This window comes from Hetaerina americana, unplaced genomic scaffold (assembly GCF_022747635.1).
Source record: "Hetaerina americana unplaced genomic scaffold, ioHetAmer1.1.p SCAF_1, whole genome shotgun sequence".
Taxonomy (NCBI): Eukaryota; Metazoa; Arthropoda; class Insecta; order Odonata; family Calopterygidae; genus Hetaerina; species Hetaerina americana.
Genome location: NW_027286069.1, coordinates 62,994,413 through 63,014,305, shown reverse-complemented (window position 1 = coordinate 63,014,305; position 19,893 = coordinate 62,994,413). Strand labels below are relative to the sequence as shown.

Genomic DNA, 19,893 nt, shown 5'->3' with positions numbered 1-19,893 from the left:
ATTTAAAGATTCTTTTCGGTGGATCAGAGATGATGCATTCCACAGTCCAAGGATAATATGAAAAGGACCCGAAAAGTGTACCAATTAAATAAATATTAGAAACCTGCCGGGAAATTTCAAGTGAATCCCTATAGATAATGAATAGATGATAAACATCCAGTTTTTAATGTTGCATAACTTATAGATACATTGGGTAAAGTAAAAAAATTCAATGTTTATCTCCTGAAAAATTTAGGGATAGCATCGGTTTGACACACATTTAGAATCTGTTTATAATAATATTCCTCAACCGATTACTTCAATAACCATTTGCAAGTCTCTGAATTCGCCCCAGCTGAAGAAAATAGTATGGATGAAAGGTGGATAGCAAAAATGTGGAATATTCAGATTGGTATTCAGGAATGTATTACGCCAGTGCTGAAATAAGTGATAGAAATAAATGATGAAAATTGAATAGCCCATAATATAAAAATATAATTACTAGTTGAGTGAAACCATATCGTAAATTGCTAATCTGTGTAATAGCAAATGATAAAGTCATAGTATATCGTTTCTTATTTTTGTTTACTTTCATATGAAGGGAATAAACGTACATGGGCTTATGTATATAGTCATCAGTTCATCATGAATAAATATGAGTTATATCCTCTTAAAAAGAAAGTGTGTTAGCACGTACCTATGTATTTCTCAATTCCCCATTGTGCTAAGCTTGAAAAATTGTCATTTATCTAACAAAACGTTGGCATGGCGAAGAATGGCGAAATTTTAACAGGAAAACGTTAATATTTTAACAAGAGCATTGAAGAACAGGAGATTGATGTAAATGTTCTAGCTAGATGAGAAACGAGAATGCATGTGCATGATTACAGACGGAGTCAGAAGTACTAATCTATGACGGTGGAAATTCGCGCAGTATGGAGGGCGCCACTCGAGACTCAAGGGGCCCATTCAAGTCATAATGTAACTATGACGTGCCTAAATTATGACGTACCGATTGCAAGTGATAAATGTTTCTCCTCCCGTGGACCATTCATCGCGACCATCCTCAATTAATATTCGGCCATGTGACGCGGACACCTCTGTACATACCATTCGCTACACTCGCTGCCTACTTTTCCTCACTGGGGCTTCCCTCTCTTCTTCTTTCCTCGACTTTTCTTCCCTCGGCACCATCTTCACCCCCTCCTCGTCGTCTCCCCACCATTTTGGGCCCCTTTTCCCCCTCGCCGGAAGTCGCTAAGCCGGCGGCCACCCGTGCGATTTCTGCGCTCTCCGATGCTACACGGTAGGTAAGGTGGGTCAAAGCGAAGGCCTCTCTCCTGGCGAGAGAGAAAGTTTTCACGCGCATAAATACGAGCGCTCGTGTATTACGCCCCTTTCCCTCCCACTCCGACGCAGACAAAGGGTAAGGGACAAAGCTATCGATTATGGCCGCCGCGTAGTGTTTCAATTAATTCGGCCTGATACCCGCGTCGCGTTTCCTCAAGAGTACCGGCGTCGCAACTTAATTTTATCATGCCATAGACTCCGGACTAGCAAAAGATCCTTGGCTTTTATTTCGACAATTTTGTGTCTCGTATGAAATCTTGAATGACATTCAAATGCGCGAATAGGGACGATTTCATTGTCTTAGCCATCTCTAATCCGTTAGGGGGATGAATAGGATCGAATAATATCACTGTACTGTCCTATATACGAGGAATTTAATCACTGCCCTCACTTCACAACTGGCGGCGTTCTCAATTTTTTTAAACATTGTAAACAATCACAGAAACAACACAGGCAATGCTAGCGTCACGCAACTTGGCTCAGAGAAGGCAGACAAGCCACTGAAGCTATCTGACCTCGTCCAGCGGCTACTCGCGTCGTCAGCACTTCATGCGGCACGAACGGGTACTACTTTCCGGATGACCCTCGTATATCCCAGGAAAGGTTAGTTCAATTTGGTATTGGTGACTTTCCTTTGGTGCCGTGAGTTCGACGCACATATCGTTTACGGGTCAGAACGTGTGGAAATGCAATCTGTTAAGGCCTTGACACCCTTCGCATTAGTAATATTTGTGATGCTGAGGTGTCCCAGCAGCTGAGTTAGTATCTCACTGCCTACTCATCCAGTGATAATCCGTTGCGTGAAAACTCAACAATTATTCTTGAAGTGGGTTTCGTATTCTCGACTTTCCAGTGAGTCGACGAGGTAATTGGGTCGGCTCACCGCTCTACGGGAGCACCGAAGCCGGACTTCAGCCTTTTCTCCCCTCCAACCTCTTTCAAAACTCTCATTCTGTTTTCTTTTAGCCACTTATGCTTAGCAAAATGTAAATCACTCCACTATGTATTTCAAATCATGAAAATTAAATCAATTCGTACTACGGCACTCGAAGTACGAGGGTCATCCGGAAAGTAGTACCCGTTCGTGCCGCATGAAGTGCTGACGACGCGAGTAGCCGCTGGACGAGGTCAGATAGCTTCAGTGGCTTGTCTGCCTTCTCTGAGCCAAGTTGCGTGACGCTAGCATTGCCTGTGTTGTTTCTGTGATTGTTTACAATGTTTAAAAAAATTGAGAACGCCGCCAGTTGTGAAGTGAGGGCAGTGATTAAATTCCTCAATGCAAGAAACGTTCGCCCATGTGATATTCATCGCCAATTAAAGGAGGTGTATGGAGACAATGTAATGGACGAGTCGTCTGTTCGGCGGTGGTGTCGCAACTTCAACATGGGGAGGGGGAACACACACGACGATGAGCGTTCGGGGAGACCGTCTGTCATTACAGACCAACTGGTGAGCTCAGTTGACGAATTCGTGAGGAACGATCGGCGCGTCACAATTGATGACATCTGTGAGCATTTTCCCAATGTTTCTCGAACAATTGTTCATGAAATTGTTAAACACCATCTGCATTATGCAAAAATTTGTGCAAGATGGGTCCCTCGCGTATCTCAATGAGCTGGCGGCGAAGGACTATGCAGCAGGAATACAGAAACTTGTCACACGTTATGACAAATGCCTTAATTTGCTTGGAGATTATGTTGAGAAGTAGTTTAAAGTATCCTCTTTCAAATAAAATTTTTTATGTTTGTTAATATTTACTTTTGTGTCTTTATTTCACGAACGGGTACTACTTTCCGGATGACCCTCGTAGATGTATGAATTGGAAGGAAACTATTGCAATCTACATAAAAGCAATGCTAAATAAAACATTAAATTAATAAATAATATTAGAAAAATATTATCAGTTAATATTATAATGATCAATTAATTATTATTGATTTAAAAAATTAATTGATTTTTATAATTTTCATAGAGAAAATACGATTACAATTGATTAAAAATTTTTCCAAATTCAATTTCTGACAGATTTCATTTCAAAAAGAGGCGGAGGCTATCCTAAGATTGGAGAGGTTGATAATTTAAATTCCATTGTCAAGTGTGGCTGGTGGGAAGTTATAATACACACGTAAGTAAATTCTATATTTGATTTTCAATACCTGTTGCGTGATGCCCAGACTATTTACCATTAGTTTCTGTTCCCTTGATTAGGAGCCTTCTCTACTTCGCTCGCCCTGTTCACTCTCACCCTCTTGCTACCTTCATTTCTAATGACTCTGATGCTGAATATTTAAAATTAATCCATACGTTCAAGTGAATTATACCCTGGTTTTATTCGAAAACTAATTTCATTTGACGGCAGTAGAGAATTTCCTTGACTTGACAACTTTTTGAGGCTATACGCCTTCAAGCCCTTCGAGATAGAAAGGAGACCATTGCCTTAAACACGTCTTCTTTCAATTTAGCGGAGATTTCAAAGTTGTCCGTTAGCCTACCTGAGCATATTTATCTAGAAATATTTACCAAGTTTGCAACATCTACTTTAAATTTGCTAAGCAAAATTATTTCAGGTATTCCATATTAGATAACTGTGTAATGCAATGCCTTCTTGCAATCGTGGACTACATTAATTTGTTGACGAGGGTTCTCAGAAACAATAGATAACACAATTACATTGAAATTTAGTTTCATATTCCACAATGTTTTGGTTCTTTAAGTATTTGAAAAAGTTACAATGATTTATTAGCAACAATTTTTTTCCTTCATTTCTCTAAGAGTGTAAATTCTTGAGATCATTTGGCACTATAAAAAATAATGCAGGTAATTTCAACTGCCATTGTTTTTTTCAAAATCTTTGGCGTACCTCGAAACAATATACGATCCCGTCATGAATATGCATTGATTCAGTTAACTTTTCAGTCATAAACAAGTCTTGATCATGAAACTATTTTTCTAAATTTCCAATATTTCATCGCATTTTGCTTTTCGTGTGTACGAGTAAAAATTTAACTAGCCGTTTTATAATCCTGATGGCATACTATGAAATCTGCATATAAAAGTAATTTTGACCACTGAAACAGTTTAAATACAATAAAGGTCCAAGTGGGATTCCTAATTTGGTGATCTTGATGTTAATAACCCTGGAAATAAATCTTCAGTATAAATACTTCAGTTATCTATGTTTCTCTTACACCATAAAGGCAATTCACCTATCCGGCCAAGCATAGAGAATATTAAGTAAATTCGTTATATTTTACGATTCAACTAGTTGATATTTAATCAGATAAGACTTCACTATATTGGCAAGCATGCCTATTGCATCCTTTCTTGTTTCACTTTTTTGAAAATCATATCGATGTTCGAAATATAAAGGGTATTGAGGGAATTGAATTTAAATAGAGCCGTGGGGATGGACAACACTCCCGCGGAACTACATAAAAGTTTAGGAAATCGTAGGAAGCAAATTTTGTATGCACTAATTCGTAGCATTTATAGGGGAAGTATTTGGCCGCAAGATTTTGTCAGATGAGTGTTACTTCCCTAACTAAGAAAGGGAAAGGCAGCATTATGTGAGGGCTATAAAACAATAATCTAGATTACGCACACAGATGAAGTGGTTCTCAGGATAATCAACAAAAGGATGGATAGCATGGCAAATGAATACTTAGGGGATGCTCAGTTTGGTTTCAGGAAGGGGAAAGGCAAACGTGATGCCATAGCAGTAATGAGGTAACTAATAGAGGAGAGCATAGAATGCAATCAGGATGTGTCTGTTTCGTAGATTTCGAGAAAGCGTTTGATAGAGTTAATTGGGTGGAATTTACGAATGTATTTCAGAAAATGGCAGTATATTGGCGGGATAGGATACTAATCCGCAACCTGTGTGTGTCACAGACTGCTCTGGTGCGACTCAGGAATGTCCGTTATCACCAGTACTTTTCAACATAAATGTATGTATGGAGGAAATACCAAAAGAGGCAGGGGAAGAACGAGATAGTAATGAAAGTCGGTCGATAATGCATAAAATCACTCAATTTTACGGATGATCAAACTTTGTGTGCCAGTCAACTAAGGGGTTGCAAACATTGCTGAGCGGATTGGAAACTCAACTCAATCGGTATGGGATGAGAATCAATGTAAACAAAACAAAGCTTATCCTTTTGCATGCTTTAATGTATTACGATTCCTCCAATCATTTTGGTTAATATAATTCTTCCCGTGGTGGGCTCTCTTCCCCTCCGCTGTTTATTGCTCTCTAACCATATCTCTAGTAATCCTCTGCTATTCTTCCATCTCACTTAAAATACTCGTATCTATATTTCCCCTGTCCACCTCCCAATTTATATTTTCTAATATCTCTGTCTTCAGCATAGTTGTGACATTAAAGACACTATTCCCACTGGTTTGGTCCTTTTCTCTGCCCTTGTGCTGCTGCTCTCGATATCGTTTTGCAAACATCCCGTGAGATGACGATTGCAAAACCTTAGCCTCTCCCGTTGCCGGGTATGACATAGGGCCCAGCGGGCCGAATGCTGTAGTTGCTTGGACACATACTCAGATATAAGTCCATCTTTGTTGCATGGGATAAATAACAGAGGAAGTTTCCCATTGCCTTCCCAAAGAGTGTTTTAAACGTGATGGTGATTTATATTTTTAGGACTCTTATTTCCTATATGCGTAGTCTCTTTGTCGCATTAATTCCAGTATCCCCACGCTCATCCATTTCTTTTTACCCTCTACATATCTTCTAATTTCCTTCGTCCTTTTGTGGAAATACATTCTTTTCATTGTGCTCATGCAGTAAAATTGAATCATTTTACACTATAAATTTATCCCGCTTTAATTCCTGTACTTCACTTCTAATCTTTTTTAAATTTAAAATGGTAGCCTGTTTTAGTTACTGTGTGCGCCACTGTCGTTGCTATAGCAATGCCTTTACTTACTTAAATTAGGTGGTGGTCTGAGATATCAGATTTAGTTATAGTTCTCTCAGGTACTCCTTTCACACATTTATTATAAGTGTGATCAATAAATGAACTGACAGGAATTTTAAATGGTGCGGTGGCTAATCTACTGGCCCACCCCGAGATCTCGGTTTTGAATCTATGAGGTGTGATAGGATTTTTTTGTGATATCCCCGATCCTTACTGGGGAATTTGGAGAGCAGTTCAATTGGAGTCCGTCCGTCGGATGGGACGTTAAATTATGGACCCCTTAGAAGCCAATTTTTAGGCTAATGCCGACGCTGCATTTCTCTCCATCCTTCCCCCAGTGCCTGAATATCCTACCGTGACTGAATTACCCTCCTATCCCTAATGGCAAAAAGACAGCTGTCGGTAGGCTCCCCTAATAACTACTACTATTTGAGCTGGTTTTTCTGTCCTCCATTACACTATCCCTAGTGGGTTTCGTTATTAATTCGTCCAATACATGTAAACACATAGCGAATACCATTGCGATTAGTTTCATATTGAAATTTTCATCCCCCATTACTGCTAAAGAATAACGAGTGCTCGTACTATCCTTTCTTAGTCGGAGAATTTCTTGTATTTCATCACCGGGGCTAGGCTCTTTAATGATGGAGGTCGGTAAACAGAAATCATTGTAATATTCCCTCCTTTTCTGACAACATCACCAATTGAATATTTACAATTTTTGGTGCCTATGCCCGGATGAACAATATGTATGTATTCTTTTACATTCATTATGATCCATAATTTCCTATTCGCTCATAAAATATGATTTACATTTCACCGTTTGGTCTATAATTTTCGGCTTCCTCTTCCAAAATATTAACCTCTGTTAGGATAAATAACAACATATAAATACGTGTATTCATTGATTGCAATAAAAGACTTAAATAAATGTTTATCATCGATCAGTTTTTTTCAAATAGATCTTATATTTAAATTAAATACCCAACAGTCATTAAAATTTTGCTTTCTCAGATCAGCAAATGGGGTCATTAACTTTGCAGTTTAATTTGTTGGAATTTTTTGCGTCAAAGTGACCCATAATAGCTGAAAAATGAGGAAACACGAGGTAAAATATAAACTGATAAGAGAAAAAATGTTAATTCATTAAACAATTCTCTATAGGTCAAATTCCATTTAATTGTGTGTCAGTTTAGTTATTTTTTCAAAATCTTTATCATTCATTATCTTTTTTGTGTGTCGTTAGCTTTTCTTGGGATAAATACTGCCCATCATAAGCAAAGTATATTTATAGCTTAATTCATTTCACGTAGTCTTTTCGTTTCACGAGAGATTTTTTTGTTCGTTAGTTGGTCATTTATGTGTAAGTATATAGTGGTACCATTTTTGTCTCGCACTTCAGAAGCTCTTAGCACATTCTTCGTTGAAATTCTTTTTTTTGGAGTTGTTATCTCAAAATTTGACTTAACGTTTTTCTTGCGTTACATTTCATTCAATTACGCACATGTCTTCTACTCTAACCTTTTAAATTTTTTCGAAATATATGTTGTCAAACGATGGAAGAATCTCATTTTACAAATCTTGAATTGTAATTTCTCCATCACATCCACTATTCCCTCGTTTTTTCAAATTCTTTTTGTTCAGTAGTGTTTATTCGCAGATTTAAACCCTCTTTGTTTCGTCTTTTTTATTTCCATTAATTATTTCTGGTATAGATCTTATATATATAAAGTATCGGAAATATTCGAAAATATAGTTTTATTTCAGATATTGCAACTATGCCTCAACATTCTTCGAAGTGTGTCTCTTGAGCATCGACACACTTCTGGCAGCGGCTTTTTCATGTCGAAGGCTCCCTGGTAGGCGGATACATGAAGGTCCTTTAGGGTACGCATGCAAACTTTTTTAACGGCACTTAATGTCCCTATGGTGGAGTCCTTTAAGGGAGGATTTCACTTTTCGGAATAGGATACAGTCTGCTGGTGCCAAATCGGGACTGTAGTAGAGTGGGAAATCGGCGCGATGCCGTTGCAGAAGGTCTTCGAAAGCAGACACTCAGACACTGCTCTTGGTCGTCCGTCAAGACCTTCGGGACGATTTTAGCCCAGATCTTTCAAACCGCCAAATTTTCAGTGATAGTGGTGTGCACTGTCATCGTATCAAAGCCAATGCGATATGCGATCATGCGCAGACTTCTATAACAGTCTGAATTTAGCACTTCACGCACACGTCAGGAAAACATTGTTTCCGATACTTTTTAAAAACACCTTACACAGTTGTTAGAATGAACTTCGTTGGTCAGTTTCATCATATATATAATATATTTACATTTATGTTTGTATATAGCTCCTTAATGCCATCTCTTGGCCAAAGAATCGGGGTACTTGGTTGCAATAACCCCCCGCAGATTTCAGTGTAAATTACTTTTCCTCGATAGCTCAGCATCGGCCCGGTAAGTCAAAAGATCCGGTTTTCAAGTCCTGGTCAAGGAAATATTTTTTGCACTTGTGATCTGCTCGATTCCGCCTTCCCTCTCCTGTTTTCGTCCTTTATATGTGTTCCTATCCCTTTTCCTTATATCTGTTTCCATGTGAATGAAAAAAAATGTGTATATATATATATATATATAGTATATATATATATATATATATATATATATATATATATATATATATATATATATATATATTCTCGGTAGTGTTTTGGACCAAAACGGTCAAAGTAAGGAGAAGAATTGCGCTTGGCAAAGAGGCTTTCACAAGGAGGAGGGAGTTGATGACAGGGACGTTGAGTAAGGAGGTTAAGAAAAGACTCGTAAAAACTTTGATATGGAGCGTAGCTATGTACGGCGCGGAAACGTGGTCATTGAAGCAGGAGGATAGACGGGAGAAGGAGAAGGTGAAATGGACAGGGAAGAAAACAAATGAGGAAGTACTTGGTATGGTGGGTGAAGAGAGGGGTTTGTTGGAAGAAATCCTATGGAGGCAGGAAAAGTGGATGAAGGGGGTATTGACTGGCAGAGGGATGTTGAAGACTAATTGTGGGGAGAATGTCAGGCAAACGAGGAAAGGGAAGGAACAGGATACGGATGTTGGGCGGGATGAAGGGAGGAAGAAAGTACTAAGAGCTGAAGAGGGACCTGATGTAGAGTAGGATGTTGTGTTTTGCTAGGGGTCACAAATTATTTAATTAGTAATTATGTCCATCTAAAGGAAACCTATCTTAACCGGTAGATTACCTAATAATATATTATATATATATATATATATATATATATATATATATATATTATTAGGTAATATATTATATATATATATATATATATATATATTTATATATATATTATTTGTAATATATTACATTTCGTGCAATGTTATGGAACATATAATTGTTAGTTCGATCATGAGACAACTCGATAATCAGGAATTATTGATGAAAAATCAGCACGGTTTCCGCAAATTTAGATCCTGTGAGAAAAAACTTACGCTTTTTGTACATATAATTCTTACTTTGAGAGAGAGCAATGTTCCACAGGACGCAATGTTGCTAGATTTTAAGAAAGCCATCAACATATTACCTCATAGTAAACTACTCTCAAAGCTAGAAGCATATGGCATAGATAAAAATATCTGGGTTTGGATTAAAGACTTTTTGGATGGTCGGGTTCAAAGAATATTGAATGATGGAGTTAGCTCAACTGCAGTAGAAATTGCTTCAGGCGTTACCCAGGGAAGTGTCATCGGACATCTTTTATTCCTACTTTACGTCAAATACATTGACGTAGTAGTAGTATTTAGGGGAGGCGACCGACAGCTGAGGCCATTTCCGCCATAGGGGATGGACAGGAAAGGATGAAGGGTGGAGAGAAACCCGGCGTCGGCATTACCCTACTCTTAACGAAAGGCGCCAAGGGGTCCGCAGCTTAACGTCCCATCCGACGGACGGCGTACTCACTCAAAGTGCCCTCCACAAATCACCTCAATTAGGGATCGAGATACCTCTGAAAAATATTCAACACCGCCTGGATTTGAACCCGGGTCCTCTGGGTGGGAAGCCAGTACGTTAGCCACCGCAGCATCTCGATCCTCCACGACGTTGTCTCCGTAGCCACTGGTAACATGCGTTTATTTGCCGACGATGCAATGGTTTACAGAGATATGCGTAATCTTAAGGACACAGCAGCTTTATGAGATGACCCAAATGCTACACAACGCTGGTGCGACAGTTGGTAATTAGAATTAAATATTAAATAGTGCGTAGTAATGAATTTTTTGGAGAAAGCAATTCCCTCCCGAACGCCTACTGCATTGGGAACACCGAAATGGAAAGTGTAGACTCAATTAAATACCTTCAAGCTTTCCTTCATCCTTTTTTTCTGTCTCCTTAGGAAGATGTGGGGAAGGCGGAATCAGGCAAATCACAAGTGTAAAAATATTTCCTAGACCGAGACTTGAACTCCGGATCTTTCCACTTTCTGGGCGGATACAACGCAACTTATAGGGGAGATGGGGGTCTGCCGCTTTGGCTTATTTTGTATCTGGCGATTATGTAAATTCCCTATAACTTAACCTCGGTATAAAATAATGATCCTAATTACGGTGCCCAATATTGGATTACGAATCTTGACTGCTCCGGCTGGAATATCTTTGACATGAAGCATTTTAAATTGCTAAGCAAATACAAATAGTCTTCAAATCCCACCCAGTCAACGTTGCAAGCTGGAATTCATCGCTCCCTCTAGTGCAAGTCGAACCTGCAATTTTTCAGAGACCACGTGGGAAAAATAGTCTGGCTAAATTTTTATAGGCCCATTTGTGAACATTGCAGTCCCATTAAAACGACAGAGAAACCGCTCATTACTTTTGGGCTAATACGTATGAAAATATAAACCTATTCCCTCTTTTTGAACTGCTGTCTTCACAGTGTTTCAATCGAGAATGGAAAGTTTAGGGCACTACCGGCTTCCTGTCTCCCGCGCAGCTGGGCCGGCTTTCGCCGGGGAAGTTACTACCGCGGCCGACGAGCAAGCATGCTCCTATTTGTGTACGTGTGTGAGCTCTGGCAGTCCGCCGGCAGAGGAAGGGAGGGTCGCCGTGGACGGGGATGGCCGAGAAGTGGGGGATGAGGAAAGGGGAAGGGCAGGGAGAACCGAAGGAGAGGGAAGGCGTGGTAAGTTGGAGGGGGGAAGAGCTGTTGAGAAGAGGGGAATGAAGGGGAAGGGAAAATGCTTATGTGTGAGTGAGGCCGCCCCCAGGGTTGTCGCCATGGTTACCGTGTGACGTGTGATCAAGGAGCGAGGAAGAAGCAAAAGGGAGAGGAAGAAGAGGAGAATGAAGAGGGGAGGGAAATAGTAACTCCCTCTCCCGTGCCGTATACACACGGCCATCCGCTCCCTCCCGCATATTCACGTAACCCGTGTCCGCTCCCCTCCCCTGGCCAGTCTACCATAACGTCCTCCTCCTCTGCCGCCACTCTCGCTCATTCCACCCGTTCTCCTCTTCCCCTCTTCCCGAGAGACCCCCCCCCCTTACCCGCCAACACATCCCCTACTTTCGGCCTCCCCTCCTGCCTCACACCGCTTCAGAACCGACAAAGCCTCATCCTCCTTCCTCTTCGGTCGAGAGAAGCTGATGTCCCGCGCCGACGCACCGAGCACCTACTGCCGCGCATGTTCCCCTCCTCCTGCTTCCCCTCGTTCTTCTTATTCCCCTCCCTTTCTCACTCATTTCCCTCCCCTATCCTCTCTTCTACGTCACCACCCCCCTCCACGTCTACATCCCACTCCATTACACCTCCTCCTCCTCCCCTCCGGCTGGCCAACAACTCGCACCGGTGGTGCTTCCTCGTACCGGGAATCGAGATCCCCGTCAGTTGTAGTTCCAAGCTCGAGGCAGGAGGATTCGTGCTTCATTCGACGGAACCTCCAGTCCTACTCCATATAGTGTTAAATGTTATTTCCCCTGTGTATTTCAGTGTATTTTCTCTCTTCTTCAATATATACGTGTTGGTGTGAATAGCCCTGCTGTCACTTATACCATACTGTAAATCTCCTCGGTGCAGGCATAGTGTGTGTTGGTATAATTATTATGTGTTTGCGTGTGTACCTGAGAGTTACCTAAGCAGGAGCGACGTTTTCAGGAGCCTGAATTGTCTCCTCCAGTTTTTGGCGCTCCTTTTACTTCTCCCCAAACAGAGCGGCGCGCTTGCGTGTTGTTGGTATTTTCATCGGCCGGGTCCGCTGTTTTTTGTTTTGGTGCATTCATCTTGGGTGGTATTTGACGCGTTGAATGTTTGCAATTGATCGGTTGTATCATTTCAATTGCCGACTGTTTTGAACGTAATCCTTTGGTATTCTTATCGAATGCCACGCGAAGTGATTGTGACAAAGTGTTTATAGCGACTTTAGCATTGTCGTTGGGAACCCGGATTTGTTTACGAGTTAATCCTCTTGAATCAATCTCTGTTTTCGAAGTTTCGAATCAAGAGAAGTATTCCGGAAACCAAATTATAGACGTCATCTTACTCGGTTGTTTCATTCATTAATTGAACGGGTCTCTCCCGCGGGAGATTGAAACGTGGCACATAAAGGTGGCCGAGTTTGTTTACGGAAGTGTTTCAGTTGCGCGAGGAGACGTGTGAAGGAAAACAGTTGTCACTATGATTTTCTGCTCCTTCAGGATCCGATGTTTGAAGGTGCCAGAACACCACCATTACCGCCACCGTGTCGACTTTTCAGTGCTGCTGGTACAAAGTAATTGTGCACTGGGAGAGTTGTTATCACCGTGAGGACACGATTTTTGATCTTGGGAAAACGTGTGAGAAACATTTTGAAACACGTTTTATTTAAACAACTACGGGAGAGAGAATAAACGATAAATCACCCAAAGTTTCTTCATAAAGAACTTGGCTTTTCCTACGGGGGGAGCAGAGAGAAAAACAGTGATTCTTGGAGTTGCCCCAGAGGCTTTATGCGTTGGCGATGGCCGTGGACTCAGTCCCGGCGGAGGATCATGCCGCGGCTTCTCCGTCCGTGAGATCGCGCTGCGCCTACCGCGAGAAGAAAAGACTCGTTTGCCTTTCGAAACGCCTCTCTCGTATGCCCGGGACGCGGCCCGAAATGGCCAGGCCCGCTGTGTTGTCCTCTTATTCCCCCACGCCCACCATCCCTTCATTGGGCTTACCATCCGTTCCGATCGTCGCCGAGAAACGCTCTAGCGACATCGCCTGCGGTTGCAGCCACGTGAGTGGATCCGATGTAAATTATTGCATGGCACCCTCACCCTTGGCATCTTTTCCGAGGAGAATGCCACTACCCGGTGGAGACGGATTCTGGTCGACGACCTCTACGTCGAACTTTTTATGTGCCAGGTCGGCATGTCCCCCTCACCTTGACAACAACACCACCGAGGACGCCGTTGCGAAAACTCGAGGCAAGATGTGCATGCCGTCTGAAGAATTCGAGGTTGATTTACCCTTTGGTGACTACAACTCACAGCCCTTTGGTGTTCATGCCAAAGTTTGTGACAGGAACACCTCTTCGTCAACGTTCTCATCATCTTCACCGACGATGGAAACGACAACTCTAACAGAAGCATTGGACGGAACAAGAAGACGGGAACCGGCCGGTTCCTCGTGCGTAGATGTCGGGCGTAGGAGTGACCGTGTCGGTGATGGTGCTGATGATTTCGGTGGTGATGTGGACGACAGGGGCGTTGAGACGGAGTCTTGTTGTTGTAGAGTCTTCGATGATGCGGGTGTCAGTAATTTGAGTGTCGGTGTTCAAGACGATTACCGTTCTTGGAGCGGGGGTGGTGGTGGCGAGGAATACCGCGGCGGTCGCTCGACGAATCAGCAACAAAGGAAGCACCACCATCGAAGTCAACGGCAACGTAGTAACCCTTCTTCTCAGCCGTGGTCGAGGTGCTGGTGGACGACGTTCTTGTATCTCTGCTGCATCATGACGGCGGTGCAGGCTCAGCTGAGACCGGACACCCACGCAAAGAACACCAAGGACGATGGAGGTATTGTCAATTCCTGTATACTGTCTCAAATTTCGACCTCTAACTAATAGTTTCATTGTATTTTCCCTTCTAATCTGCGGCACGTGTACCTTGGATAAAATGTCTTCTCGGGATGTATGTAGTTCTGGATCATATTACCTTTCAGGGAGCCCGACGTAACGCATGTAAGAAAAGAATAACCGCTCGCAGGTTATAGGTCGGCCAGGCAGCGTGGTTTTGTTTTGGGACGTCGGAGTCTCCTCCCTTGTTATTGTGTGTGTTTTCTCTCTCTCCTTTCGTAAGCCCGGCACCCCCCTCTCGTCTAACCCTCTTTCACTTGCCTTCGTTTTCCCTCTCCCGTCCTACCCGCATTCTTTGGGCGTCCCGGATCGATACCTCGTTCCCGGCGCTCTCTCAGGGTTGTTATATGCACATGTGCCCCCTTTCTTCTTCTTCACTTCCCCACTTCGTAACATCTCGTACGTAAACTCTATCTCCGCTCATACCAGTTATCGAATAACCTATTTCATGTCCCATTTTACCCGGGAGTCGTGTATTTTTGTCTAATAATAGGAATGTCACGTTTGTTATTGACCTCCATAAACATCGGATGTAGTGGTTTTCATTGTTTTTACTTCGGCATTCTTTAGTCTTCGTAGTAACATGGCCCGAATGAATGCGTCCATATTTGTGAATGGTTGTGTTGTGGCTCGTATATCTCCTTCCGTATTAATCCATAAGTTGCGTCTATGGTTTCCTCTGTGTTTTATTCACTCCACAAACTCCTATCAAAAAAGGGAAGTGTCTCCGCTTTAATTCTCTCTCCTCTTCTCGACCCTCTCCATTCCCTCCCTCTTGTCCCATTGTACTGAGAGAGAGTGGATAAGAGAGGGAGAGAGAAGGGAGGGAAATAAATGAAGAAAAACGCTCGGCCCGTTAACGACTGAAGGATGAATGAATGGCAACGGGGTAGGGAGTTCGGTTGTGGAGGCTCCCTCGTAGGCGGCGGCGTCCTACGTCGCCCTATCGTATGTGGGCGGGGCATCATCATCTCACGCTCTTTTTCCGGTGTGCTTTTGCCCGCTTGCATGCTGGTGTGACTTTTTTTTGTTATTATTACGCCTTGTCCTCATCCAAGTTCGCGTGAGTTCATATCAATCACCCGTTGGCTACTTCCCCTCGCGTAAACCTAATCGTTTCGTTCATCTTCTCATTCACTTTTCTCGGTAAACATTCGCACCCGCCGGATCGCGGCCGAGTACTTGAGTGACTCCGTGATGGATTTGTTGTGATTAAGTGGGTGGACTTAAAAGGGTGAATTGTCGACGAGATTTCGCATCCAAGGATTTTGTCCGACCAGGGAAATAGTCGTTAGGCTGGTGCCCTTACTCGAGCAAAGTTTTTCCTTTGTTCGTCATTAGAATTTTCTTCATACTCTTTTGGCGTGATCAGCTTTTAGGATACGTGTTTTGATGTGAAAGGTTCCCGGAATGAGCTGTGATGCAGAAAATGGACTTTTACATAGAAAGATTCATTGACTTATCATAGGATTGATGTAAAAATAGTTTTGTACCGTCATACGTTCCTTTTTTAATTAATTTAATTTTGTTATATTGCTGTTCTTGGCCTGCATTGAGTTTCTCCCGGCTCACCTTCATTTCCTTATTAACTGTTTGGTGGCTTTTTAAAATCTTTTGCTATTCATATGCTACATGCTAGAGTTGTGATACCTTGTCCTTCTTCTATTGTTCTTCTCAAGGACGTCCTACAATATGATTTGAAAGCGGCTGGTTTTTAATGCAATATATATTCCTGTAATATTGAACTTAAATGTTAGTTACCTTTATTTACGCATCACATGTATCATTGAACGTAATAGTTCACCAATATGCAAAAGCGTAGAACCGTGCTGACCCATTTACTACGATACAAGTTAATTTACAATAAGCTACAATACAAGTTAATTTTCACACAAATTAATGTATATGTTTTGAAGATATTATCGACCTGGCAATGTACAGTATTTAAGTGCAAGTTGCTCAGAAATAATGAAAGAAAGGTATGTCATTTATTTTCCTGGCTGACAAATATGAAGAAGCAATTCCAAACATGAGTTAACTGTTATATCCATAATGGACCTCTATATCCACGTATAAGAGTTATATTAGTAGTATGGTTTATTCTGCTTGTTCTCACGAACTCTTCCTCTGCTATGCCCAACTTCAATTTCCTCTTGGGGATCGAGATGGTGCGGGGGCTAACGTACTGGCTTCCCACCCTGAGGGCGCGGGTTCAAATCCCGGCGGTGTTGAATATTTTTCAGAGGTATCTCGATCCCTACTTGAGGTGCTTTGTGGAGGGCACTTTGAGTGAGTACGCCGTCCGTCGGATGGGACGTTAAGCCGCGGACCCCTTGGCGCCTTTCGTAAAGAGTAGGCTAATGCCGACGCCGGGTTTATCTCCACCCTTCATCCTTTCCTGTCCTTCCCCTATGGCGCAAATGACCTTAGCTGTCGGTCGCCTCCCCTCAAAACTACTACTACTACTACAATTTCCTCTTATATGAGTATAATAATAATCGCAGCGTTGCGAAAGAACGTATTGCTTTTGTATTATAACTCGGAATAGCGATTGTTTCATGTAAACATGGCCAAGAGGTGTTATTTTTCTTGATGCTGATTTCCGCCTCTTAACGGAAGAGGACTACTGTGGATGAAAATATAATGCCTTTATTACTGCGTCACTCTCTACTACACCCATGGAAAGACTTGCTTTGAACCTTATATGCCGCTAACTGGAAGTGTATATTTGTAACCTTTCGGTTAGTACTGATTTTCCCGATTGAAATCCGTTATCTGTAGTTTGTCCATTGTAAGACAATCAAGTGATGACCTATTTATATAATAATGCTTTTGGGAATATGGTATCATAGCAATTAGCGTAGTGAAAGATTTAACATGTCATACTCAAGGATGAAGGGTAAACGATTTAGGTTTTAATAAATTTGTGCCTAATCGTATTAATATTAAAGTTAGCAATCTCCTTTCCAAAGAAAGTTTAAAATGAGTTCAAAATAGTTATGGCGCACGAATTAGAATGCGTCATATTTTTTGTAATCGTAGAAATAACTCACCTAAACTGTACTCGAACAAATTCCGCCGAGACGTTTGGTGTATTAGTACCCCAACTTTTTACGTGGCACTTTCAATAATCCTTTTATAAATCTACAATCTTGTATGTATGTTTTATTGCTCCTAGCGCACCATACTGGCCACCAACCAACTTTTGATTACGCCATGACACACCAATAAAAATTTTCTAATTCCAAATGCTTCCTCAAAAGCGTCCCTACAAATTCAATTCGAAACATTGCCTTAGGACCAAAAAGGGTAATAGGTAATGAAAGTTCAGAGTGTCCAATGGGGCTCGGCTTTCCAGTAGTTAGAAAATTTTTGTAACAAATATCTTAAACCTCCAATGTAGTGAATCATAACCTCCTGGATCAAAGATATCTCGAGCGCAGAGCAGTTGATTCTGCTCTAGGCGAAGCTATTGGTATTTTATCGTTTTCACGACTGTCATTTCTTGTTTCATGTCTCTCAGCCGGAGTCGTCCTCCAAAGTCCAATTCCCCTAAAAAATGTGTACGCTACAGGGTCATATCGTATCGCAAAATGTTTCCATTAAGTTGATCCCTTCTTTGTAATATTTCCATTGACATTCGGTTTACTATTTTTCGTAGAACAATTTCGTTAGCTACTCGATACTTCCATATGTCCTTTTTTTATAGTCCTGCATCACCGCACTTCCATTGCTTTCACTTTTCCTGCTGCCTATGTTCATGTCTCGCATTCATGGGAGGAGATATCGTGTTCGGCATCGTATTATTATGTTTTCCGCGGCCTCCTAAAAAATGGTGCCCAGAAAAATTGTTATGTAGAAAACGTTGTTGTCATAGTACAATTCTTTGTGGGAACTTTCATTTTCTTAATCAGAAAAAAGTACCTATGATGAAGTTCATTTTAAAACATACTTGTCTCGGAAATATCAATAAATATATTTAATGCCACTGTATAGCCATCACATTAATTATTTGCAATACCGCATTGGAAACTTCATGCGTGCTAGTCAGTTCTCAACAATTCGCCTGAAGGTAATTTTTTATCGAAAGCTCTTGTTTTGTTTAGCTAAAAATTATTCAATTTTTCACCCATGCCCAGCCGAATCTTCAGTTTTATTTATTATGTATTTGATGCCTAATAAGTTATTTGGAAATATTAAATCAATATTTTGTTAAGTTTTCCCTCGAGTCGCGACGTAAGTCTTCATTTTTATACAAAATATATCCCGCAAGAGAGTGGCAGCACTACGTTATGAAACTAGGTATTTTTGCATGCATGCGAATTTATGCATAAATATGAATATATATTTGCTCATCACGCAAAAAGACGCATGCTTACAAATGCACATACCTATGTCATAAAGTAATGGTTATGCTCGAGCAAAGCTTTAAATTTTGCCCTTTTGACCAAACATGTATATATGTGTAAGGTTTGATATTGTTATGATAGCGTATCATGCAAAGAAAGACATGATTGTTTCTTTTTTGCGCGCATTATACTTTGTTCATATTTACCTCTCACTCTGACGTATATTTTGTTATTGTCATAATCGGAAACCATGTTATATATGTTCTCTATCAAATTTGATTGTTTTCCTCACATTTTTAAATCGAATTATGTTTTTAAATAGAAATGGAATTTTCCTTTATTCTTATACGTTGGTGTCGAATGGGAATAGGAGTACTTGAAATCATAAACATATGGCATTATTTTAAAATTGAATAATTGAATCTATTTTCATTTAAAAAATGTAAAAGTTTTGATTTATAAATTTTAATTTCTATTGCTAAAACAAACTCTGCGTTAAGTCATATCAGATAATCTTTTGCAATACTCGGTGAATTTCTTGAATGGTAAGACATGACTAATGGTGTCGTATTTCGTATTTTCTCATGCCAAAGGAATGAAAGTAATTGAATTGAACGCTACTTGTTTTCCCAAATTCGTGTATATGTTTTCTACTCTGTTACAAAAAGTATTAAGTTCTGACGCAATGATCAAATAACATAGTCGTAATCCCCGAAATCACTACTCTTAGTCCTACATAAATCACTTCGACAGTTACCTTCTAAGCGAAAATTGTAACTTTGTTTTCTCTTTAGACTTTCCAATGTTTTCGTCCCACTACAACAACTCGCACTAAATGTGTATATATCCTTGAAAATCTGCTGACGGAGAGGTTTTCCACGAAATACCTGGTGACGATAAATGCGCTTAACCCGCGCTAGTGTGTACTAATCGGCATTTCGGTGAGCATGGGTATATTTGAGAACTACAAGTCTTCGAACTTCCAACTTATTCTGAACGAAGTTTTCGGCACAGTTTGGAAGTGACCACATTTCACACAAAGGAGGCAAAGTTTTGTATTCCTTTGTGTGTATTGTTATTCCATGCTCATGTGAAATTAGTAGGATTCAATTAATAGATAAGGCATATTTTTTGCTTAATGGTAAGCTTGCTGATATTGAAATTTGGTGGAATGTGATTTGCTAAAATAAAATAAAGTAGTATA

The 19,893-nt window shown here is 40.9% G+C and overlaps 1 protein-coding gene across 1 annotated transcript in view; it reads left to right on the top strand.

Moving 5' to 3' along the window:
- The first annotated feature begins 12,188 nt into the window (after positions 1-12,188).
- Positions 12,189-19,893, top strand: part of LOC139692390 (insulin-like peptide receptor) — a 645,500-nt gene continuing 637,795 nt past the window's right edge. Inside the window, exon 1 of the mRNA XM_071590557.1 lies at positions 12,189-14,281. Within this exon, the coding sequence (XP_071446658.1) occupies positions 13,240-14,281 (1,042 nt within the window). The 5' untranslated portion in view covers positions 12,189-13,239. The remainder of the gene's footprint in view (positions 14,282-19,893) is intronic.